Below are 26,393 nucleotides of genomic sequence, written 5' to 3'. Positions count from 1 at the left end.
TACCTTGTGTTCATAGAGTTTATAAGCTATTGGGAACTAGGAAGGAGAGGGAGATGATAAATAATCAAGTATATATAGTATGTCAGATGAGATGATGAGATAGATATCATCTATCTATACATCTATCCATCCATAAAGAAAACAACAAAAAAAAGCTTGGTGCAAGAAATGGTAAATGCTTCAGCACCTCTGGTCTCCCTACTCTGCTCTCCTTATCTCAAACACTTATCACTTTCTAATATATCATAAAACTTCTTTGCTGTGATACTGTTTATTATCACCCTCCATTGATAATGGACTCTCTCTGAAATAAAAAGACTGTCTATGTTTTCACTGCTGACTCCCAGAACCTCAAGTAGTGCCCATCACACAGTAAGTGATTAACAAACATTTGTTGGATGAACTGAAATTCTACTAATTTCCTTCTTTCAAATAAACAACTTGAAAAACATTTAAGCATACAATCAGTTACAATAAGCACTCTGTCAGTAACACAGAATGAAAAGTAAATTAGAACATTCAAAAGAAAGGAAAATCCAGAGTGGGGGGATACTATAATAATGCTACGTTTTCATAGGAATTTCTGGGCTCCTCAAAGCATTGCTTCCAGCATGGCTTTCTTTCCCTCTAAGCATTCAAGCTGGAGGGCTCTGCCCAACACTATGAATGCCCGAAGAGGCAGGAGCTGCTCTAATGAAATAAAAAGCCTGATAAGACCCTAGTGCCTTTCTAGCACAGAAAACATGTTAGCTTTTTTGTCTCATTAAAAAGGAAAAAAAAAAATCCTTGCTGTCGTGAAGTTAAAGTTCTCTGAAAATGCATTTAATAGCACGTACCTTAAAGAGGTCTGTGGCAGAAAAAAGATAGAACTTAATATCTTATGATTTTAAGCTAAAAACTGAAACAGAATCTCAGTTTTTCTAATTGTAGAATTGTGGATAAATATCAATCCTACCTATCTCACAAAACTGTTGTATATTCATCCAGTATTTGACATTTAATAAATCCTTATTACGTAACAGGCACTACTGTAACAATCATGTGTGAATATATGAGAACAATTCTACATGCTATAAAAAACTTATGATTGATTATATTTGATTTACTCAACCCACATGGACCCCAAATAACTATACTTAGGAAACCCTTTTTGCAAATTTCTTTTATATCTAACCTCAAGTTGTTTTTCAGTGGTCAAGTCGTGTCTAACTCTTTATTGCCCAAATAAACTGACTTAATTTCTTTTCAACAAACTTGTTAATGAAAGTTAAATGGACAAAATAAGTTGGTCTCCCATTATTATCCCTGCCACTTTCCTAAATCCTGGCCCAAATACAGTGAAGATGGTAATAAGAAATGAGGTAGCCCAAGGCAATAAAAAAAAAGGGGGGGGGGAAACAAAGAGGCTAGGTAAATTGATCTTTGCATAATTATGAGTTAATTACTCAAGCTGGTATTTTTCCCCTGAGGGCCCACTGCTTCATACAAAAGCTGTGTCTAACAGGAAAAGTGATGTGTTTCATCCATCTGGCTGGATGGGCACAGCTTTAAGTCTTCCAGGTTCCCATTTTCCTTTCTCAATTTCCTTCAAAGTAGAGAGAAGAGCGAAATTTTCAGACTCCTATCGTATGTCACCTACTTTCTGAACGCAAACTAGGTTTCCTATACAGTTTATTCTCATGACAAATATTCCAGGAGATCAAAACGATGCTTGGTTCCCTTAAATATTCTACTATTGACGTTAGCACTCAGAGGCCTGCTGAGGGTTGTCCTTCAAAAAAAGTGAAAACCATAGAATACTTGTATCTTATATCCTGAGAATCATGTACAAACCATAACAAAAAAATCAGTTAAAACTTTTTAAAATGGGAAAGACAGTTATTTTTGACACCTATGCTTCTAAGAAAATAACTGTTAATGTGATGTCATAGACTTAGAATATTTGCCATAAATATTCATTGCTGTGGCAAGGAAAATAAATCAGCAATAAAAATTTAGAAAAATAAATAAGACTATGGCTACAGAAAATTACTGATTGTTTGTACTTCTCGCTCAATTCTCAAAAACTACAGAAACTTTCTACTTTAGTTTTTGACTGAATGTATTATATTAATCTTTACCCTATAAAAATGAATTTTTAAAAAACTGCCTTAGTCTTTCATGTGAAAACAAAATCATCTAAGAATTCATGAAATAGTGACTGAATATGATGAAATTACAAGTCATGAACAATCACGTGGGTCTGGACTCCTTTTTCTATAAACTGGGGCTAATACCCAACCTGTCTTGTAAGGATAGACTAATACATTAGGTACCTATCACAGTGCTTGGCATGTGGAGGGCTCTCAATAAGGCTAGCTGCTGATGCTGTTGTTATTTCCACCACCATCAACAAATGAGCATTTAAACCCTGTGGATTAATGAAAAACAACCAATACTTACAAAAGATAACCACCCCCCCACAAACAGCAAAGGGTGGAAAAAACAGCTCGCCACCTGGAAGGCTGGATAGCTTTTTCCTCCTTTCTACTCTCCCCTCCCAGGAGATACAACAAGGTGGGGTGAGGTCTGCTGTCAGAAACACTGAAGGGGTTATGCATGCAGGAGAGTGGTGGAGGCAGGAGATTCTGAATCTTGGGGAACTCGCAACTGGGCTAGTGAGGAGGCTCTTCAGCTTCCTTCTGGGTGTCAGTGTTAACTTCTCTTTTGAGCCTAGAGACTAGAGCATAGAAGGCTGAAGCAGGAAGCTGAGGAGTTAGGACTTAACAGGCAGAAACAGGCCAGACGAGAAGAAAAAATGGAAAATACCAAAATAGAGGTTCTACTGAAAAGTAAATAACATGCATTAAGTTAAATCATCTTTTCTGCTTTGTGGAGCTGAGAAGGGTTATGAGCCCAAGCATATTCTAGATTTTTCTTCTAACATTATTTCTAAACAAAAGTGTGTCTAAAAAATTAACAGATGATATCAGCCAGTTCAAAACAAGAAACATAAAACGATAAACTGCCTTCCTCATCCAGTTTCCCAAGTCCACATCCTGTTCAAATACTAAATGTAAATAATGTTTTCTAGTTCAACAATTCCCCAAAAATATATCATTTTTAAAAAGTTAGTGCATGCAGTGAGGAGAATGGACTTTTTCAATGTTAACAAAAGCCTTGTAGTTTAAAACGGGATTATCACTTAACTAATAATCCCAAAGAAATATAAGTACTGAAGAGACTTCAGTACAATTCTCTTGTGTTATTCTACATTTGTGACAGCAACCCAGTTGCTGTAACCATTCATGATTGAATGATAACTATGGAAAATGAGAATAAAAAGACATGCTTAATGCACAGTTCCAAAGAGTCACAAAGCTTATAGATTTATAAACAAAACAAAAAGCCATAGTTTTCAAATTTAATGTTAACCTCAAAGTTATCTCCATACAAATTTTAACAAGAACAACCTAAAAAAATTTTTTTTAATCAATTTAAGATCAGCTCTAAGAAAAATACATTAAAGTATCATAGAAGTGCCAGGTATTGAGAAAATTCTTCTTTTGGTCTTTTGGAACTAAGGCCACCAGTATTTAAAATCTTTCTACAAGAAAAGTACTTAAAGCATTAGTGTGATTTTTTTCTAAAAACTGAAGCTAAGTAAAATCTATGATTAAGATATAATTTAAATTTTTTAAAAATGTAAAAAAACTTAAATTTCAATTCACAAATTGAAAATGTTACTGCAAGCCCAAGGATATACTCATAGCATAATGAATATGCATGATGAGGGCATAAGCAGAAAAGGAAAAAAAAACCCTTCAATTTCACATATTTCAGAACCAAAATAACTATCACACATCAACTTACAATCATTAAATGTGTGGAATCAAAGTTATGAGTAGGGTGACTTTACTCTCCCCACTGGGAAAAATGTGTTGAACCATTTTCACTGCAATCTAAGACAGTCCCTGGTCTCTGCAAGGAATGAAATCAAGTTGGTTTGACCTTAGCTGATAAAAAGGCTTAAATATGTTTTAGAGCTGCAAATTTTCAAAACCAAAATACAGCTTCCAAAACCAAAGCAGCAGCTGAGTAAACTTTCAATTTCAGCCATTTTCAAAGCCAAGATTTCTACGGTTACCAGAAGAACCTCCCTCCACATGCTTCAATTACAACTTCAGCAGTTCTTAGCACAGACACCACTGCTTGTGTATCTCTAAACCTGTAAGTCACACTCCTTTCTCAGAGGGAGAACTGTGATTTAAGTGCCAAAGTTTTAGGACAGCACGAGGTATTCCAGAGCTGGACAGACGCCCATGCTGTGAGGGTGGAAGGACATGGTATAACTAGGAGAAAATCAATAGACTGACGGAAAGAATCATGATCTAAAAATGGCAGTGGAAAGCAAGGTTGTTGAAGGCTACTGAAGGCTAGCCTCGCTCTCCTTTTTGCCCCTGAAAAAGGGAGGAGGTGTGAGGATTCTGACTTACTGTGAAGGTTTTTACATGCTGCATTATGAAACTCATCATAGTATAGATTTCTTACCGCATCTGCTAAGAAAAGACTTGGTTCTTAAAAGTCTAGGATAAATAAATGGTACTAGTATATTGTTTTGCAGCAGATAAGTCTTGCTGTTGCCTACGTTATAAGACCATTTCGTTAATTATTCCAAAGGAACATAACCATACATCTCTTTTATTAGATAAGAGAGATCATTTAATTTATGCTAAGGTACTGAATTCAAACTGTCCATTTGTCCCTCTCTCTTTCTCTCATTTGTATATGAGGCTTAGAGGGTCTTTGAGGCTTTAGAGAGAAAGTAACAATTGAATTGGACCTTTACATTAGAGTAGGATTTTTGTCTCATACAGATAAGTAGATAGTCTAGTGGGGCTGGAGTATGACGTACAGGCAGTGAATAATAGCAGTAGGGAGGCTGAAAAGTTAATTGGGTCATGCTAGTCTGGGCTTTATCCTGGTAAAAATGAGGAGCCACCGAAATTTTACTTTTTAACTTTTTATTTTGAAAAGACTTAAAGACAAGAGAAGAGCACAATAAATACCTATCTGCCCATCACTTATATAAACCAATCACTAACGTTTTGCCATATTTGCTTTTTTTTCTATATGTGTATTTATTTGTAATCCTTTTCACTTTTGCTGAAGCACTGAAAAGTTAGACATCCTGATGCTCTGCCACTAAAGCCTTTGGCATGTATCTCCTAAGAACATGAGTATTCTTCTATAGCCACAATACCATATCATACCCAAGTTTAACACCTACACAATTATGTGAACTATTATGTATTTATATTTCAATTTTCTGATTATCCAGCAGTTTCCTTTGTGATGTTTCTCCCCAGTTTAAGGTCCAATCAGGCACCACACACTGCATTTAATTGTGAAAGTGAGTGAAAGTGACGACACTCAGTCATGTCCGACTCTTTGCGACCCCATGGACTGTAGCCTATCAGGCTCCTCCATCCATGGGATTTTCCAGGCAAGAGTGCTAGAGTGGATTGCCATTTCCTTCTCCACTTTAAAGTCTTCACTTTAATTGTGAAGTCTCCTCTAATTTAGAAAAAGCCCCTATAATTCCTTTTATTCCTTTCATGACACTTTTTAAGAATCCAGGGTAACAGGCCTCAAGCTAGGTTTGTCTGGTTGTTTACTAGTGACTGGATTTACATTAACCGTTTCTGACAAGAGTACCACACAGGTCATGTATACTTCCCACTGCATCACATCAGGAGGTTTGGATCAGTTTTTAGACACAGATTTTTATGGCATCAGTGGAATCAGTTTCCACATTAGATTATGTGTTAGATAAATTTGGTAGCAGTATCAACATCTACATTTTCTGACAAATATTTCCAGCAAACCAGACTCCTCCAAAAAAAAAAATCTGTGGTCTCTCTCTCCTCAGATATTCTTGACATGATGTGCTTATTTTCCAGTAGGTTCAGAATAGCCTAGTAATCACTTTTAGTTTATCAGTTACTATGTCAACTCATGATGGCATAAACATTACCTGATATAATTTGGTTGCAGCCATGAACTGACTAATTCATGATTCCATATATAGAATTAAGAAAAACTCAAGAGCATCTTAAGTCATTAAATCACAAAGAAGGAGTGGTGGCTTTGCTATTGACAAAAATGTTAAGAGAGTTTGCTTTAAGTTAAAGCGACTGACCAGGCATTATTCTTATTCCAAATACTATCTTAGAATTCCTAGCCTCAGATAGCATTTAACATGTCTTGTAAGGAGTATACAGTAAGGGAGAATCTACTTTTTCATAAAGGGGCTCAAATCAGCTCAATGATGAATAAATAGGACTATCTTCATTAAGAGTATTCACTAAAGCAAGGATCTCCCAAATTTGACTCTGTGATTGAAAGAATCTTTTATATGTACCCCACAGTATAGAATATATATATATTTAATATTTAAATAGTAAATATTTTTAAAACTAGTAGATACAATAAATTCTTAGACCCTTAAAAGAGGTTAGTAAAAATATCATACCTGAGTAAAAATGTTATGCGTTTGGCTTAAAATCCACCTGGCATCAGCATCAGGTGCTACTACTAATTTCAAGGTCCCAACATAAACATCAGAACATAGGGTCCAGAAATGCTGTTCTTGTAAACTGTAAACTCCTTGCAACTGCTGCACCTAAAATATGAAGAGCAGATATTAACATGAAATCAAATATAAGTGGATACAACTTAAATCATTACACAACACATCAGTAAACATGGATTCTACCCTCTAAGGAAAAACGTGGGCTGGTGGGGTGGGTTCAGACTGATTAACAAATACCTATTGAGTACTTACTATGTGCTGGTATTATGACAGGTGTTCAGGAAATATAAATGAACACATATCAAAATTTGTAGGGCATAGGTGAGAGAGTGCCTAGGGGAAATTTACATTCTCAAATACAGCTGACTGGAGAACAGTGCAGGGGAAGGGACGCCAGCCTGCCTCTCAGTCAAAAATCTGAGGATACAACCAACCATGGATCATGTAGTACCATGGTATTTACTACTGAAAAAAAAAAAAATTCCGTGTATAAGTAGAACGTGCAGTTCAAACCTGTGCTGTTCAAGAGTCAACCATATATCAATCAGAGGATAAACATAAATACAAATGAGCTAAGAAATTAGGAAAAGAACAACAAAGTCAACTTAAGAAATAAAAAGAAAAGAAATAAAGGATGGGAAGCAGAAATGTGGAAATGATGGAATTCTCAATGTCAAAACACTACTTCTTTGAAAAAATCAGTGAGCTAGAGAGTCAGTGCTTTATACACAGTGGGGGCATATTTTAGACAGGATGAGTCTTCATTGTGTACAACTGTCAGAAACTACAGGATCTTTGCACTCCCAGGACCCAGGAAACTAAATGCCAACATATACCCTTCCCCAGCTCATGTGACAACCAAAAACGGGAGGGATGGCTCTAAGTCTTTCCAGTGGCTCCGTAAGTGTTCCTCACCCTGAGGTTGAGAACCAGTGACAAGACAAACTCTGATGGAGTTAAAAAAATAAATAAATATGTAATTAAACAAAGTACAAAATGAAAAAGGAAAACTACCAATAATCAATTTAAATAACCATAAAAGGGAATACTATATGAATGCATCAACATATGAGTATACAATGTATCACAACCAAGTAGAATCCTATACTTCTCACCATCTCTACTGCTATCAGTCCAGTTAAAGCCATTCTAGTTTGATTAAGCGGTCTCCGTATTGCTAGCCTTGCACCTCTTCATCTAGTCTCAAAATAGGAGCCCAAGTGAGATTCTGTTGCTTTAAGTCAGATGCTTTCATTCTGCTCAAAATCCTCAGTAGATTCCCATCTTACTCTGAATCAAAACCAATGCTTCCACAATAACTCACAGGGACCCATGTGATGTGGCCGCTTGTCATGTACCACATTCACGAGATGATCTCCTCCTCCTCCTCCCCCGCTTGCTTCCTCTTCCCCAGCTATAGCAGCATTCTCACCACTCTGTGAAGAGTCTGAAACACTCCTGTCTCAGGGTTTGCTATTCCCTTTGCTTGGAGTGTCCTTCCTTTCACAATAATGACTGATCTACTTTATGTGGGCCTTTGCTCAAACGCCAACTTCTCAGGAAGCCTTTCTACTGTTATCCTAGATAAAACAACGTTTTCATTTTTACATTTCTCTGCTTTGTTTTACTTTGCAGCAGCTAGTGACACATGCCACATTACTTATGTTATTTATATTGTTTATTGCCTGTCTACTCTGACAGAACTCAAGCTCAATAAGAGCAGGGATTTATTTCTGAGTTTCATGTTTGTATCCTGAACACCTAAAACTATAAGCATCTAAGCCTGGCCTGCAAGTAAGTGCTCAGTAAACAGTATATGTATGTATATAAAATGAATAAACACTCAATTTTGGTGTTTGCTTTGGCAGCACATATACTAAAATTAGAATGATACAGAGATTAACTTGGCCCTCGTCCAAGAATGACATGCAAATTTGTGAAGTGTTCCCAATTTTTGTGATGATCATTTCACAGTGTACATGTATATCAAAACATCAAATTGTACACTTTAAATATATATAATTTTAATTTATCAATTTTAGCTCACTAAACCTGGAAAAAAATAAATAATAAAATTAGAAAAACAACAGAAAACACAATTTTAAGAAACTAGACAAAAATGAATAAATTTTGGGAAATTATTTCAGAAGATACAGAAAATCCTATAATATAAGAAAAAAAAAAACCCAGAAAATATGAAAGGACCATTAAAAATTGAAAAGGTAATAGAAGTTCTCTTTCATAAAGCCTCCTCAGCCCTGTCAAGCCCCAGAGGGAAAACTTTCAAGTAACTTAACCTCTTAGTTTTGCCAGAAAATAAAAAAGAGGCGCTACCTCATTTAAGGAAAAATAATCTTGATCCCCAACCAGATAAAGACAGTAACATATAAGCTGAATTCTCTTATGAATTAAGTAAGCTAAATCCAACAGTATATTAAAAAAACAACGTATCATGACTAAGTTAGGTTTATCCCAAGAGGGAAACAATAACTATCAGAAATTCTATTACTGTTATTCTTCAATTAATGAAGCAAAGGAGAAAAATCACACAATCATTTTAATAAAAGAATTGCAATTACTTAATAAAATTCAACCCCTATTTATGCTTAGAAGGACACTTCCTTAACTTATTAAAAGCTATCTACCAAAAATGTACAGAAAACACTTATGAAAAAAACATTAGATGTATTCCATTGAAGATCAGGAAAATCTTTACAAAGATGCCCAAACTATTGCTATTGTTCAGTATCTCTGTAGATAGTAGATCTGGAAGAGATGAACTAAGATTAGAACACAGAAATTAAAAGAGGCTCAATGTAAAAAGATCTTTATAACAATTAGATCAACTTTAAAGATAAAGAGGTTACTCTGTGAAGAGATTAACCACTGGTTCCTGGAAATGGTCAAGAAGCTGGATGACCAACTAAATGTTGCAGAGGAGATTCTTACAACAGACAGAAGTCTGGACCAAGTGAATAATAAGATCTTTTCAAATTCTGAGATTCTCTGATTCTTAGGTAATCTATTTGAGATGTTAACTACGAAAAGGTTGAACTTTTGTATCAAAATATTTATTTTTATCAGAATCTGATGCATATAGGATTACCTTCTTTGAGCTCCAAGACTCCTGGTAGGAAATTGAGACAATACCCACTGTGCTCATTTAAGAAAAAACAAAACTGCTTTTACTGGGGAAACAGGGCAAGGTGGACTTTCTCTTCCTCTTTCAGGACTCTGATGACAGAGCAGTTTGAAGTTGATATCCTCTACGTTTTTCTAAAGAGTATCCTCACGAATGGTGTGCTGCTGCTGCTGCTGCTAAGTCGCTTCAGTCATGTCCAGCTCTGTGTGACCCCATAGATGGCAGCCCACCAGGCTCCGCCATCCCCGGGATACTCCAGGCAAGAACATTGGAGTAGGTTGCCATTTCCTTCCCCAATGCATGAAAGTGAAAAGTGAAGTCGCTCAGTTGTGCCCGACTCTTCGCGACCCCATGGACTGTAGCCTACCAGGCTCCTCCACCCATGGGATTTTCCAGGCAAGAATACTGGAGTGGGGTGCCATTACCTTCTCCCACGAATGGTGTAGTGAAACACCAATGCTAGTGAAACAACATGCTGACTGAAGAGATTTCTCCTACCTCCATAGAAGTAGCAGTATAAGTACATTCTTGCAAGTTATTCTAAAGCCTAAGTTAAGGAATGACTCTTACAGAAATTGGCATTAACTTTCCTCAAATTAAAAATGTGGAGAAAGTGTAGTTACAGATGAAAGTCTATGTTGCTCTCCTTGTTCTGACAGTGTGGTGTAACAAAAAGAGCAGGAGCTTCTAAAGCCAGAATTATATGGATTAGAATCCTGATTCAGCCGCTACCATCTGTGATCTTTGAGTTATTTAAATCTTCTGAGCCTCAATTTTACTCAATTTTCCTAGGGAAAGGAATAGGAAACTTAGCCTGTATGGTTAATTTGAAGAACAGAAACAATATATGTACATCACTTAGTATAGGGGCCAGCTTAGAGTAGGCATTCACTAAATTGTCCCTTTCTCTTCCACAATTATGCTGACTGGTCCTCCCTTAAAATCATAAAACCACAAAAGTCAAACAGGCAGCATTTCACTTTTCCTATGTCAGAAAGAACTATTCTACACTTTCTCTTTTTTCCTCTCGTCTTCTCATTTCTCTGTATGATTACACTGCCCTGTAAGTCAAAGAGAAAATAGAGCCACACAGAAAAGCTCTTCTGACTCACCAAATCTACCAGTCAACCCTCATCTATTTCAGCATTCTCTGTCTTCACTTGTGGGATTCAGTACCCCTGGCTCCTAGCTACAATTAATTCCTCCATAACTCTTTGGATCCTATCCCTTCTCACCTTCTCAAGAACTTCATTCCTTCATTAAATTAACCTGCTTCACTATCATATCATCAATTTCTTCCTCTCAGTTGGCATGTTCCCATTAGCAACACACATGCTCCCAAACTGCACTGTGCAATACAGAAGTCACTCGACACACGTGGCTAAATGCATGAAACTGTAATGAAATCGAAAAACTAGCTGCACTAGCTCAAAATCCTTAAGCTTCAAATGCTCAGCAGCCACAGGTTCCTTGTGACTTCCATACTGGACAAGGTAATTACTGAATACCTCCATTACTGGGGAATGTTCTATGGGATGTTGTTTTAACAAATTCTCTTCCCCTTCTTACTATATCCATAGCCAAGCTTTCAGCTCATTTCTCTACTCCCTTTAACAACACTTTTTAAAAGAAGTGACTGTAACCACTATCTCTACTTCCCCCATTCATTTCCACCCTAATCTACTATATCAAGCTTGCACAAAATCTACTGAAAATGTTTTTTATCAAGGCCATTAATGCCATTCATGATGCCAGTCAACGGTCACTTCTTTGTTTCTATTAGAATTGCCTCACAGAAATATTTGGCACAGTTGATTATTTCCTCCTTCTTCAACTTCTGGGTTTTCCAGCTCCCTTTCTATCTATGCTCTAAATCTTGAGAGTTGAAACTTGAGCTAAAGAATAGAGCTGAATCCTTCCGTGGCAATCTCATACAATCCTAATGTTTTAAAGGCTATTTATATGTTGATGAATCAAAACTCCTCTTAGTTCTAATCAGTCCCTAAAATTCCAGATTTGCACATCCAAGCACTTCAGTGACATTTCACTTGCAAGTATAGTAGGCATTTCAGTCTTAACGTATCCAAAATAGAACTCTTGATATGGGAGGATTTTCCACTCTCACACCCGCATCAACCTCAACAAATAGTATTAGGATCTAGCTAGCTGCAATTCAACACCTTTTCTCTCCTCTGCTAATATAATCTATCTCTCAAAACTTATGCAAAATATCTACTTAGCTCCACTGTCACTGCTACCACTGTAGTCCAAGCCATAACTTTTCAAATTAAATAATAGCTTCTTAATTGGTTTCCTTTGCTTTCATTCTTCCTAGAGTTTATTCTCTAATAGCAAGCAGAATAAGCTTTAAAATTTAAGTTCTGTGACACTCTCCCAGCATAAAAGCTTTCTAATGCTCCCCACAGAATCAGAATTAAATCTAAACCTCTTAGTAAGACCAGCACTTCTGTATCATCTGTCCCCTGTCATTCTCTCCAGCCTTTCCAGCCACTTTTCCCTTTATCTATTATGCTTCAGCCACAATGGCTTTTCCTCACTGTTTTTCAAATACACTAAATTAATTCCAGCCATAGAACTTATTGCATTAGCATTTTCCTTTGCTTGGAACACTCTTCTCCAAGATTTTCATGTCTGGCTCCTTCTAATCAACAACATTTCAGCTTCCTTGAATATGACACCCTCAATAAATCTGATGTAGCCATCCATGTCTACCACCTCACTTTGTTTCACTTCTATTATAGTAAGCATCACTGGTATTTCCTTATTTATTTCTTGTTTAGTGCCTGCGTTTCCCCACCAGACCATAAATACTTTGATAGACCCTGTCTATCCTGTTTACCATTACACCGCTAGGACCTTAGAAGAATATATGGCATAAAAGATGGGGGGCTCACAAAATATATGTTGAAGAAATGCTTATACCATCTGCTATTCATATTCATATTTTAAAAGAGCTGCTGGATTTCTAGACTAGATGAGGACAATTTCTACCACATTTCTTTAGTGAAGCTCAATATTTTCCAATGATTTTATTCTGGTTTAAGTGGCTTTCATGGTCAGCTTTTAATCTTGGAAGAAATACTAAATTATACACACATGCTACCCATATTTATAAAAGTTGAAACCCCCAACAATTTGGAAACAACTAAAACCCAATGGTTTGGAAGCATTGAAACTTACCCTCTGATAGCACTGAGGTAAAGTATTTTCCAAAACTGGAGGAGTTCTCTGCATTAATATTCCAACAGACTCTCTTAAGAGAGGAATAACACTATAGAAAAGGAAGACAACAAACTTATTAGAGCCACATTCTGATCATCCCATCCTGGAAGAAAGTAATAATATCCCTCCTGACAGCAGAATATAACAAAGATTTATCAGAATAATATGAGGAAAAAGAATCCAGTCACTGTTCCAAATTTTTCATGGGACAAAAAAGTTATTATTTAAGGTAAAAAGTAGAAGACTTAAATGAAATATATCAGGGTATCAAAAAAGAGTTAAATGAAATATTTCAGTGTATGAAATATTAGTATGATACTAATATTATACTACTGAATAGTACTGGAGCATCTAAAAATCTAAACACAAGCAGTCATTTAACTGCCATTTAAAATATGACTTCAAATGGCTAGAATCTTCCAAGATAATCTATAAAGCATATCATGGCCATTATCAAACATCTATATGCATTTATCTGAACAGTTCTGCAAAGGAAAATACAAAAAAAAAATTAATACATTATATTAGGTTCATTCATTCAATGTTTTTCTAATCCAATTATGTATCAATCTTCTTTGATTATTAAAAAAAAAAGGAGCCTGGATATTACCACATATCTAGTGAAGAATCAGCACCTCTAGTGACAGGGCCCTAAAGACTGTATGAACTGATGTAATTAGTCTGTAACTGGTATTTGGAAATTACAGCTTTAGGCTATTTAGATGGTTAAATGCACACAAAAGAGTTAATGGTACAGGTGACTCTACTGCAACAGTTTTCTAAACTAGCGACACATCAAATTCACCTTAAGAGTGTGGTTTGTTTTCATTCCTAACATACTGAATGAGAATCTCTGAGGCAAAGGTGAAGTATCAATATTTTTAGAAAGCCCTCTAGGGGGAGTCCAGTAAGTCACTGAAGTGAGCAGACACTCACTGCTCTAGTGCTTGATGCTGATTGAAAGGCAAGGTCAGGAATAGCTTCATTACACTTAATAGCTGAAGCCAGTGCTTTGTTTTAAACTTATAGAATCTCAATGTTTCCAGAGAAAAGCCCCTCCTGATTATAGCTAAAGGTATGTGTGCATGCTCAATGTTGTCCAGCTTTTTGCAACTCCATGGACTGTAGCCCTCCAGGCGCCTCAGTCCATGGAATTCTTTAAGCAAGAATACTGGAGTCAGTAGCCATTTCCTACTCAAGGGGATCTTCCCAACCCAGGGATCAAACTTGTGTCTCCTAAATTGGCAGGTGGGCTTTTTACAACTGAACCGCTTAGGAAACCCCAGAAATCCAATAGCTATAGGAGACAAAGAGAAAACAAAACAAAACAAAACATACACCTTTTAAGGAAGGTAGAAGGTGAAGTGGATAACTAAAAAGATTAGTGTTATTTTTGACAGACAGAAAGGAAAGAGAAGATATTAATGATTAGAGGATTAGGGACAATGCTTGTCTTGCTGTTATATTCCCAAGGAGGCCCAGTAAAGTGCAGTTCACAAAGTGGGCCTACAATACTTGTTGGTTAAATGAAAGATAAATGTATCTAGCAATTAGATGTTTTAGAATCTAGATTAAAAAAGGAAAGGCCACAGAGAAGAAATTAAGAAATTGTTCCCACACTTTGTGTACAGAGATAAGTAGCTGGGTAAGGAGGGTAAAAGTAGGAACAGAGACAAATAGGAAAATTAAAGAGACACAGAGATATTGAGATATTGGGAAACTGGAGTCCAGGGAAGCAACACCAAGGGCAAGTTTAGAAACCTAAAAGTGTGACGAGAATAGCAGTAATGCATATAAAAGCTCAACATGGACAGGAGTTGAAGACACATTCAAGCGAAAATATTCTTCAGTCAGATGGTGATTTGCTAGTCAAAAACAATTAGATGCCACCTTTAATTGCTTCTCCCTTAAAACCTTCATGCTCTAAATCACCAAGTTCTCATGACTTAACCTGCTACGCATTTCTTGCCTCCACCCCCCTCCTTTATTTCCTCAATGAAGGAAACGAGACCCTCAGTCCAACAGCCCCAAAGAAACTCAATACTGTCAACAACCACTTCAGTGAGACTGGAAGTAGATTCTCCCCCAGACAAGCATGAGCATGACTACAGCCCTGGCTGACACCTTGACTGTCACCGCATGAGGGAGCCTGAGACAGAGAGCCCAGTTAGCCATGCTCAAGTTCTGAACCAAGGCAAAGATAATAATGTGTGTCATTTTAGCTATGCTCTTTTTGTGTAAGCTGTTATCTTACCAAGGATAACTAATAGAACCATTCTGTATCAAGCTATTAGGCTAATCTAATTGAAATCAGAATCTGACTCTATACTTCCCTCAAAAAAAAAAAAAAAAAGGAAAATCCATTAGCAGCTCTCTACTGACTGGTGTGCTGCAGTCCACGGTGTTGCAAAGAGTCGGACACGACTGAGCGACTGAACCGCACTGAACTGCCTGGGGAATTAAATGTAAACTCTAGCTTCACCTCCTATCATTCTTGCTTCACATTTTAAGCTCTCTAAACATAAACCTGCTTGTACTTCACTTTCTGCTGTTTCTTCCTTTCACGCTTTGTCTCATGCTATAACCTCTCTAGATGTCCCTAAACTGTCCTCTAATCTGGCTTCTAGTCCTTCTTTAAAATCTCAAGTGTCACCCCTTGTAGGGGATATACCCTGATCCCAAACTGTCCTCCAAACTCTATGAAGTTCTTCTCTGTGCTCTTACAAAAAATCTGTGATATCTATAGTAAGGCTGGAGGAAAAATGGGTGGAAAGCAACTAGAACTGGGGTTAAGGATTTTGACAGTGAAAGAACAGTAGTTATCCTTTCATTCAACCTGAACAGTAATGTCTGTTGCTATCCACTGTGCTGTTATTAAAAAGGTGAAGGTTCCCTGGAATTACAAAAACGGCAAAGAAAAACCTCATAGAATAACAAGGCATAATTCAATTATGACATTCTTCTTTCCTCTCTCCATCCTCATTTCTCAGGAAAAATAAAGGATCCATAACTAAATGCTTTTATACATCTAACTTAAACAATTTTTGTTTTCCTACTTTCCTTATTGTACTTCTCAGGAAATGAGGCATAAAAGTAGTTCCCCCAGAATAACTGTTTGAGAATAAGAAAAAAGTATTTTTTTCACATGCCCATAAATTTAGCTATTTTGATCATTTCTTCTTCAATCTTTATCTCAAGAAACTGCTAATAATGCCTGGAGATACCTGATGTGGAAAAATCACTCAAGTGTAAATCATACAACCTAGGTTCTAACTCTGCCATTAAACAGCTTTAGACAAATAGTATAACCTTCCAAAACATCCATTTTCTCATCTATAAAATAAGGGAATAGATTAAATTTCTAGGTAATTTCTTCCATCTTTATTTTCCTTCAGTAAGAAAAAAAATGGTCAAAGTACAAGGAATACTAGAGAGAGAATATATTTGGAAATGAAATATAAGTTGCCTTTGTATACTAAAAAGCAACAACATGCCAGTATCATCAACTGAGATATACTTTGCAAACCAATCTAATCCATTACTAATTAGGTAAGTCTGCAAATAGATTTTATTATGCAATCAATACAAATAAGCAATAAGTACTACATGCTTCGCTTGGCATCAGATCTTCTAGAATCAGATGGAATCCTACTCTAGAGTTGTGGAAATGGAGACTTGGTGCACCAAAGCAACTTGCTTAAGGGTAAAGCTAGTGAATGGGAGAGCTAGAATAATGACAGGTCTTCTGACTCCAAAATCAATTTTCAACAGTTCAAGTCTACAAACATTAACTGCTTATTTACCATGTGCCAGGCATATGCTAGGCACCAGAAATAAAAAGATAAATAATTCATAATGCCTTACTTCAAAGGAACTCAACAGTATTGAAAAAGCCTGTAGAGATCAATGGAAACTACACAACAAACATTTACTGGATTGACCCACCATTTGGAAAAAGATGCACATGAATACAAAACAACTGTAGATTAAAAGCCTGTATCCGTTTTCATTTCCCAGGAACTTCTGGCAAACAGTTTTTTAATTAGTATGTTGATAACTTACTCTTAAACATACCTTTAAAAATAAATAATACATCTTTCCGACTTTCCTGATGGTGCAGTGGATAAGGATCTGCCTGCCAATGCAGGGAACATAGGTTTGACCCCTGATCCAGGAAGATTCCACATGCTTCAGAGCAACTAAGCCCATGCACCACAACTACTGAGCCTGTGTGCCACAACTACTGAAGCCCATGCACCTAGAGCCTGCGCTCCACAGCAAGAGAAGCCACTACAGAGAAAGCCTGCCACAGCTAGAGATAGCCTGCACAAAGGCAACAAAGACCAGGAGCAGCCAAAAGCGAATTAAAAAATAGATACCCTTCAAAACAATGTGAGGAAGAAAGGAATAGAAGAGAACATGGATTTCACTGTAACAAAGGGCATGCAATATGAGCAGAGATATTACTTAAATAAAATATAATCTTGCAAAAGACTTTTAAAATCTTTGTTTTAGTATACCTAAAGCTAGTTTAAGACTTTCCCCGAAAAGAGCTAAAGCACAATTAATACAAGAGAGTTAAGTCCAATCTAGATTAATCCTTAAGGAAATCAGTTTTAAAACAGTAAGACATTTCTTTAATACAGTCTCCTAATAAGTCACCAAATACATGGGGAAACAGTGACAGACTTTATTTTTGGGGGCTCCAAAATCACTGCAGATGGTGATTGCAGCCATGAAACTGAAAGATGCTTACTCCTTGGAAGGAAAATTATGACCAATCTAGATAGCATATCCAAAAGCAGAGACATTACTTTGCCAACAAAGGTCCATCTAGTCATGGCTATGGTTTTTCCAGTGGTCATGTATGGATGTGAGAGTTGGACAGTGAAGAAAGCTCAGCGCCAAAGAATTGATGCTTTTGAACTGTGGTGTTGGAGAAGACTCTTGAGAGTCCCTTGGACTGCAAGGAGATCCAACCAGTCCATTTGAAAGGAGATCAGTCCTGGGTGTTCTTTGGAAAGACTGATGCTAAAGCTGAAACTCCAATACTTTGGTCACCTGATGTGAAGAGTTGACTCACTGGAAAAGACCCATTGGAAAAGACCGATGCTGGGAGGGATTGTGGGCAGGAGGAGAAGGGGACGACAGAGGATGAGATGGCTGGATGGCATCACTGACTCGATGGACATGAGTTTGGGTGAACTCCGGGAGTTGGTGATGGACAGGGAAGCCTGGTGTGCTGCAGTCCATGGGGTCACAAAGAGTTGAACATGACTGAGCAACTGAACTGAACTGAATGTCACCAAGAACAACCATCTACAAATTTATCCAAATCTTTGTTCAAATGTTTATGTGTATCATCCATGGTGTTGCCTCTCAAAGTCTGCTACTCTCTTTGTAAAAACAAAACAATGAACAACAACTAGTACTTCTCTTTTTCTCCTAAAATTTACTTTCATATGTGGCCCTTAGTTTGAGGTTTCTAGAACTGGTAAAGCTCCATGATCACAGATAACACAATATTAGAATTAACAGAATTTAGAGATCCCCCATTTTAACACAATTCAAAAACCATAATGCAGAGAAATATTTGATAAAATTAACATTAGAAGCCAGCATCTAGTTTAAAATAATTAAATTAAAGCTATAACTGATATAAGACAATAATATATATAGAGACCAATGAGGTTTTTACTGACTCTGCTACACTATAAAATTTCAAATGGTTGTCTACTTAGGTGGAATTTTAATAAAATGTTTACATTTAAGAGCAGCAAGCATTTCACCAAGGTACATGGAAACATCAGGCTAATTTTCTCCAATAATAATATTAAAATATTGTTAATAATTTCAGCTGTAGAAGCTATAACTAGGTCATGAAACTGGGGTGGGGAGAAAAAAGTACTTGCTAAATCAAGTGTGGTGATAAGCAATTTAAAATCAATTTCTATAATAATCTCAAAGGTTATAAAAATGTAAAAGAAACCTGTAGAAACTCTATTTTTGTTTTTTAAAATTGTGTTTAGCTCAGGAGTTTGTGCCCATATTTTTCTGATTAACTACTGTAATAGGGAATCATAAAACAGATTTTAGCATGGATCTATCTAGCCATAATGAAAGGATATGGGGAAAAAGACAAACTTAGCAAATTCCTAACTGAGCTAAGACTTAGAGCTGCATCCAAACCCAAAAAGAAAGCATTTGGAAACAATTAGAGGTTCACTTCTGGTTGACTAACTCAATTCTAGCTTTAACAATGAAATACCATTTTCCTAGCATATATAAAAAGAATGACTCATTAGGTACATGAGTTTACCAGTAAAACATGCTAATATTTTTATTCCTCAAAAGCTAAGTCAAATTTACAGTCATATAATCAGAAATTTACAATTAATATGAAAGTTTATATGATTGCAGATTAAATAAGCAACAATTAGCTATTACTCTTTATTGCCAGTAACTCTGCAAATGAAAATTTTACTTCAAAAGCATTTAGTGAAAGTCTCACCATTTCAACAGTAAATAAAATAGCAATAATTATAAATAAATCAAAGAAAAGGATATACATTATGAAAACTTGAAGAACAATCAGACTAGCAATAATAATAATCCTTAATAATAAAGAATTCCAGAGAGTTGAAACCATCACTTAAATCTGAGAACAAATACCTATTAATAATAATTAAAACATAATTACTGATTCAACTTTTTTGAATTGGCTAACGGACTAAGTCTTCCTGCATATTATCAGTGGTTTTTATAATCCACAAACATAAACACAGCTGTACTTTATAAAAGAGCCTATAAATCTGAAGTATTTTCTAGCATATGTCATATACTCAAAAATGTTTAGTGGACAAAAGAAGCCAAAGAAAATTGACCCTGAAAAGCAATGTATTCTACATTTAGGCATGGTGATCCTGTTGATAAGCTGTAAATATACAGTCATTTTGCACAAATACAATTATTCCACTGTAAAAGACAATAGCTATAAACCCAGAATTTCATAAGCCTAATACAGAACAGAAAACCTAAAACCACAGGGATGGTGATTTACCTTATAATTATACTGAGTTTCTGAAATCTATTGTTTAAATCAGTGCATATTTACAGAGTACCTATTTCACTCAATAACAGAGACAGTACGATATCCTAAAATACCCCTAGAACTTGGAGCCAACATCATGAAAAAGTCACTCTTTTCTCTAAAGTTCTGAAACTTAGTTAAAACACTTAATGCATCTGGTCTCTGGACCAAAAGCATTTGTAAATAACGTCAAATTAGCAGATAATAACGTCTTTGTTTAAACAAAACTTAATAGTTTCTTTAAGTACTATTAATAAAGTACTTTAAGTACTTTAATAAATTTTTTTCCAATTTGATCCTCACAACAATTTAAGTAGCTTTACGAAAATGTTGGAATAAGAGATACAGACAAGATCATAAGAGCTTATTTAGACCAACTCCCTCATTTTATAGAAGTGAAAACCATCTCAGAGAGATTAAGACAACTTGCTCTTTGTTACATATTGGTAAGCAACAGAACTAGAGGTAATAACTCCACACTAAAGCTTTCTTCTCTACACTGCAGTGTCTCATGAAGTCTGAGTCCTCTGGGGTCAGAGACCAGGTTGTACTCTTTTTATTCCCAGTGCCACATACAGTGCATGGAATATAATAAGTGCTGGGCACATGTCTGCTGAATGTACAGTCTATTGTAAAATTTCAAACACTAGTGGAAGATTATTAAAATGTCGAACAGCCCTTGTTTGATATGGCTTTCAACACTTCACAATAACAGCTAAATAACAAAGCAGTAATAAGGCCCTTAAAAGAATTATTCCCCCAAAAGAATCTCTAATAAATAGAAGCAGAAGTATCTTATCCTCTATTCAAGTATAGGTGACAAAGAATTAATTATACTTAGGCAGGAGCAATCCGCATTCCCAACTCTTAACATCCAACTTGTTATCTTAAGATAAAGGCTTTTCATTCTCTTGAGAAAGAATATTCTCATGAATAAAAAACTAAAATCACACCAACAATATCAATAGAAAATAAAAGTGATAACATATGTATCCAGGAAGCACAAGGTGCAAATAAGTATGAAAAATGAATGAGAAGTCATGCTAATATCCTCTCAAGAGGGAGGGAAATGGGGAGAGACAATGGAATAGAAGTAAGAGGGCAAAGAACACCACAAGATACAGTTTTGAGAGAAGACTGGAATAAATCTTATTATTCATATTAAATATGGTAACATTTGCATCTAAAAGCGAATGAGAACTGGAGGCACCTCTCTACTGCCTCTGTGACCCACTGAAAGCGGCGGCTGCGCTAACATGGACAAAGGCAGGAGATGAAGTTCTTTAAGGAAATCTGCCATTTAAAAAATGGTGAAGAAACAGGACTTTATTTCAAAAACCAGATGAGACGGCAAGAAATATTTATATATTAATACTATAAAAACCAACTTATCATTAAATGGCTTCAGCAATTACAAGTTTTAACTCAAAACAAAAAGGCCTTAAGATCAGTGAGAAAAATTGATCAGGGTGCTGATCAATACCTAGGTTCAATAAGGCTATCAGTAATCTGAGTTAAACTGTGTCTAGCTACTTCCAGGTTAAGCAGTTAACACTTACACAATGCCTGCCAAGTGGCAGGTCTGGTGTAGACTTAGTATAGCTTAACTTACTTAGTCCACATATAACAAGTTATGAGGTAAACGTAACTGTCATTTCCACTTTCAAGATTAAAAACTGAGGTTAAGTGACTTGCCCAAGGTCACACCGACAAAAGGTCAAAACAGGATTTGAACCCAGGCAGCTATGCGGAAGTAAACACTCTTAACTGCTCAGTAAGACTTCTAATTAAGTCATCAAGGTGGCTCTGTTAGTGCTCCCAAGGCACCTTTACCTAAAGGAGAGCTCTGTCGTTAGGAGAAGCTAGCCTTTAAAGTCAATTGAAGGCCTGGATCATAAAAAGAAATTTAAAAGCTCAGGAAAAGATGAACAGTAATAAAAATATGAAAGTCTTCTGCCATCTGAGAGGTGACTGGTACAGTCAAAACTTGAACAGAAGCAAACCCTGACACCTACTTTCTGTTCTGTGCCCATACTCAATGATAACTTTCAAAGTCAGATGTCTGTGGGAAGCAAACCTAACATAGGAAATGAAAAGCAAAGGAAAAAGTACCCTTATTTGCTTATCCAAATTAAACCTAAAATATCACCGTGGGAGTATATTTTTTATTAAATATCTCAAAGTAGATTTCTAATTGCTACACTGCTACACTGGAGGCTGACTACTTTAAAATATTTAGCTGATGAGGTAGGAGTAGAAATCATGTTTTCAAAGAATAAATAAAGCAAGAGAACAGAGTAATTCAAGTGCAGGCTATACCTAGTGGTGGAGAATTTAAAAGTAATTACACGTGAATTAACAATGAACACTGAAAATGTATAATCAAAAGGGAGTAATATTTTTTCTTTTGGTAGGTATAAATTAAGAGTTGAAAAAACTGAATGTACTTTCAACCTTTTAAAATTTACTTTTTTAAAGGCTAAAAATGTCTATGATTCCAAAGTCAAAAGTATATTAAACATATAAGTCTCATTTCTAATCCCTTCCTCAGTCTAGAGGTAACTATATTTATTATATTCGTTTTCAATTTGTTCTGTGAACATGCAGATTATGTATGCATCTTTCCTTATGGAAAAGATAAAGTGCTACTTTTTAACCTGTCTTATGCTGTACTCTTACATATCAGGTGCTACATATCAAATGCTATTTTGTTTTCTTAACAATATAGCTTGGAAACAATGCCTCATTACCAAAGCTAGTGGGGGTGATGGAATTCCTGTTGATCTATTTGAAATCCTAAAACATGATGCTGTGAAAGTGCTGCATTCAATATGCCAGCAAAGTTGGGAAACTCAGCAGTGGCAACAGGACAGGAAAAGGTCAGTTTTCATTCCAGTACCAAAGAAAGGCAATGCCAAACTACTGCAAACTGCACTCATCTTACAGGCTAGCAACCTAATGCTAAAAATTCTCCAAGCCAGGCTTCAACAATATGTGAACTGTGAACTTCCACACGTTCAAGCTATATTCAGAAAAGGCAGAGGAACCAGATATCAAATTGCCAACATCTGCTGGATCATTGAAAAAGCAAGAGAGTTCCAGAAAAACAACTACTTCTGCTTTATTGACTATGCCAAAGCCTGACTGTGTGGATCACAGCAAACTGGAAAATTCTTAAAGTGGGAATACCAGACCACCTGACCAGCCTCTTGAGAAATCTGTATGCAGGTCAAGAAGCAACTGGACATGGAACAACAGACTGGTTCCAGGTAGGAAAAGGAGTACACCAGGGCTGTATATTGTCACCCTGCTTGTTTAACTTATATGCAGAGTACACCATGCAAAATGCCAGGCTGGATGAAACACAAGCTGGAATCCAGATTGCTGGGAGAAATATCAGTAATCTCAGATACACAGATGACATGACCCTTATGGCAGAAAGCAAAGAAGAACTAAAGAGCCTCTTGACTGAAAGTGAAAGAGGAGAGTGAAAAAGTTGCCTAAAACTCAGCATTCAGAAAACTAAGATCATGACATTCAGTCCAATCACTTCATGCCAAATAGATGGGGAAACAATGGGGAAAACAGTGAGAGACTTATCTTTGGGCTCTAAAATCACTGCATATTGTGACTGCAGCCATGAAATTGAAAGATGCTTGCTCCTTAGAAGAAAATCTAGACAGACCTAGACAGCATATTAAAAAGAACACATTACTTTACCAACAAAGGTCCATCTAGTCAAAGCTATGGTTTTTCCAGTAGTCATGTATGCATGTGACAGTTGGACTATAAAGAAAGCTGAGCACTGAAGAATTGATGCTTTTGAACTGTGGTGTTGGAGAAGACTCGAGAGTCTCTTGGACTGCAAGGAGATCCAACCAGTCCATCCTAAAGGAAATCAGCCATGAATATTCACTGGAAGGACTGATGTTGAAGCTGAAACTCCAAAACTTTAGCCATCTGATGCAAAGGACTGTCTCATTGGAAAAGACCTTGATGCTGGAAAAGACTGAAGGTGGGAGGAGAAGGGGACAGCAGAGGATGAGATGGTTGGATGGTATCATCTACTTGATAAACGTGAGTTTGAGCAAGCTCTGGGAGTTGGTGATGGACAGGGAAGCCTGGCGTGCTGCAGTCCATGGGGTCACAAAGAGTTGGATACAACTGAGAGACTGAATGAACTGAATCATATAGAGATCTTCCTTATTCTTTTCTGTTATAGTAAAAAACATATTACGCTAAATTTAAAAATGTATAATTCAGTAGTGTCAAGTAACACTGTTGTACAAAAGATCTCTAGAACTTTTTTCATGTTGCAACACTAAAACTCTTTACCCATTAAACACTAAATTTCCCATCCCTCCTGCTCCTAACCCTTAACATCCTTCTACTGTTTCCATACTTCTGACATACTTTATATATGTCAATATGATTCGACTCATACAATATTTGCTCTTTGGGACTGGCTTATTTAGTTTAGTATAATGTCCTGAAGTTTCATGACAAAGTGTATGACAGAATCTCCTTCTTTTTAAAGGCTATATAATATTATACTACATGTATACACCACATTTTCTTTATACATTCATCTGTTGATGGAGATGTGGGTTACTTCCACCTCTTATCTACTGTGAGTAATGCTGCAATGAACATGGGTATATGAATACCTCTTTGCAATCCTCCTCTGAGTTCTTTTGGACATGTACCCAGAAATGGAATTGCTAGGTTATATGATAACTCTACTTTTAACTTTCTGAGGAACACGGATACTAATTTCCACAATGGCTGCACCATTTTACATTCCTTCCAAAAGTAAACAAAGGCTCCAAATTCTCCACATCCTTGCTTACAGGTATTATTTATTCTTTTGATAGGGGACAACCTGATGGGTGCGCTTCCATGGCAGCTCAACTGGTAAAAAAATCCACCTGCAATGCAGGAGACTCCAGTTTGATTCCTGGGTCAGGAAGATCCCCTGGACAAGGGATAGGCTACCCACTCCAGTATTCATGGGTTTCCCTGGTGGCTCAGAAGGTAAAGAATCCACCTGCACTGTGGGAGAGAGACCTGGGTTGGGAAGATCCTCTAGAGGAAAACATGGCAACTCACTCTAGTATTCTTGCTTGGAGAATCCCCATGGACTGTAGCCCAGCAGGGTCTGGACAGGACTGAGCAACTAAGCACAGCATGGCATCCTGATGGGTATAAGGTGATGTCTTGTCATTTGGATTTGCATTTCCCTAGTTATTAGCAACGTTGAGCATCTTTTCATGTGCTTATTGGCAGGTATAAATCTTTAGAGAAATGTCTATTAAAATCCTTTGCTTCTTTTCAAATTGGTTTATTTTGTTTTTGTTGTTCAGTTGTAGACCTTCTTATATAGTCTGAATATTAACATCTTACAAGATATATGATTTGCAATTGTTTGCTTCAATTCCATAAACTGACTTTTTTGACAGTTCCAAAAATCACTCTGCCAACTGTTTCTTTTGATGAGCAGAAGTTCTTAAGTTTGGCAAAGTCCAATTTGCCTATTTTTTATTTTGTTGCCTGTCTTCTTTGGTTTCCATTAAAAAAAAAAAAAATCACTCCAAACACCAATATCCTAAAACTTTTCTATGTTTTTGCCTAGGGTTTTAATAGCTTTAGATCATATGTTTAAAGTCTTCAATCCATTTTGAGTTAATTTTTATTGTGGTGTAAAGGTCTAATTTCATTTTTTGCATGTTGATATCCAGTTTTTCCAAAACCATTTGTTGAAAAGACTGCTTTATCCCCATTGTGTAGTCTAGGCACTCTTATCAAAAATCATTTGGCTATATATATGCAAACACTTATTATTGGGCTCTCTATTCATCTTACTGCTCTCCATCTCTGTCTTTACGCCAGGACCACACCATCTCAATCACTGTTGCTTTGTTGTACATTTTGAATTCAGGGACTGGGAGGCCTCCAACTTTGTTCTTCTCTCTTGAGGTTGTTTTGGCTATTCATAGTCTCTTCATATTCCACACAAGTTTTAGGATTTTTTAAAAATCTATTTCTGCAAAAAGATGCCATTAGGATTTTGAATCTGTGGATCACTTTGGGCAGCATATACATTTTAACAATACTAAAGTCTTCTGATCCACAATCATGAACTATTTTTTCATTTATTTTTATCTGCTTTTATTTCTTTTAGCAATATTTTATAGTTTTCAAGGTATACATCTTTCACTTCCTTGGTGGAGTTATTCTTAACTTTTTTATCCTTTCTCGTGCCACGCTAAATGGCATTGTTTTTATAATTTCTCCTGACTGGCTCTTGTTAGTGTTTAAGAATACAACTGGGTTTTGAGTGTTGG

The 26,393-nt window shown here is 36.4% G+C and overlaps 1 protein-coding gene across 1 annotated transcript in view; it reads right to left on the bottom strand.

Moving 5' to 3' along the window:
• Positions 1-26,393, bottom strand: part of SLC30A7 (solute carrier family 30 member 7) — a 98,803-nt gene that overhangs the window by 8,257 nt on the left and 64,153 nt on the right. Inside the window, exons 9-10 of the mRNA XM_005678037.3 lie at positions 12,918-13,008; positions 6,515-6,664 (exon numbers count right to left, since the gene is read on the bottom strand). Coding sequence (XP_005678094.1) covers positions 6,515-6,664; positions 12,918-13,008 — 241 coding nt within the window. The remainder of the gene's footprint in view (positions 1-6,514; positions 6,665-12,917; positions 13,009-26,393) is intronic.

Source organism: Capra hircus, chromosome 3 (genome assembly GCF_001704415.2).
Source record: "Capra hircus breed San Clemente chromosome 3, ASM170441v1, whole genome shotgun sequence".
Lineage (NCBI taxonomy): Eukaryota > Metazoa > Chordata > Mammalia > Artiodactyla > Bovidae > Capra > Capra hircus.
The sequence above is the reverse complement of the archived record's forward strand: the minus strand, read 5'-3'. Positions and strand labels throughout refer to the sequence as shown.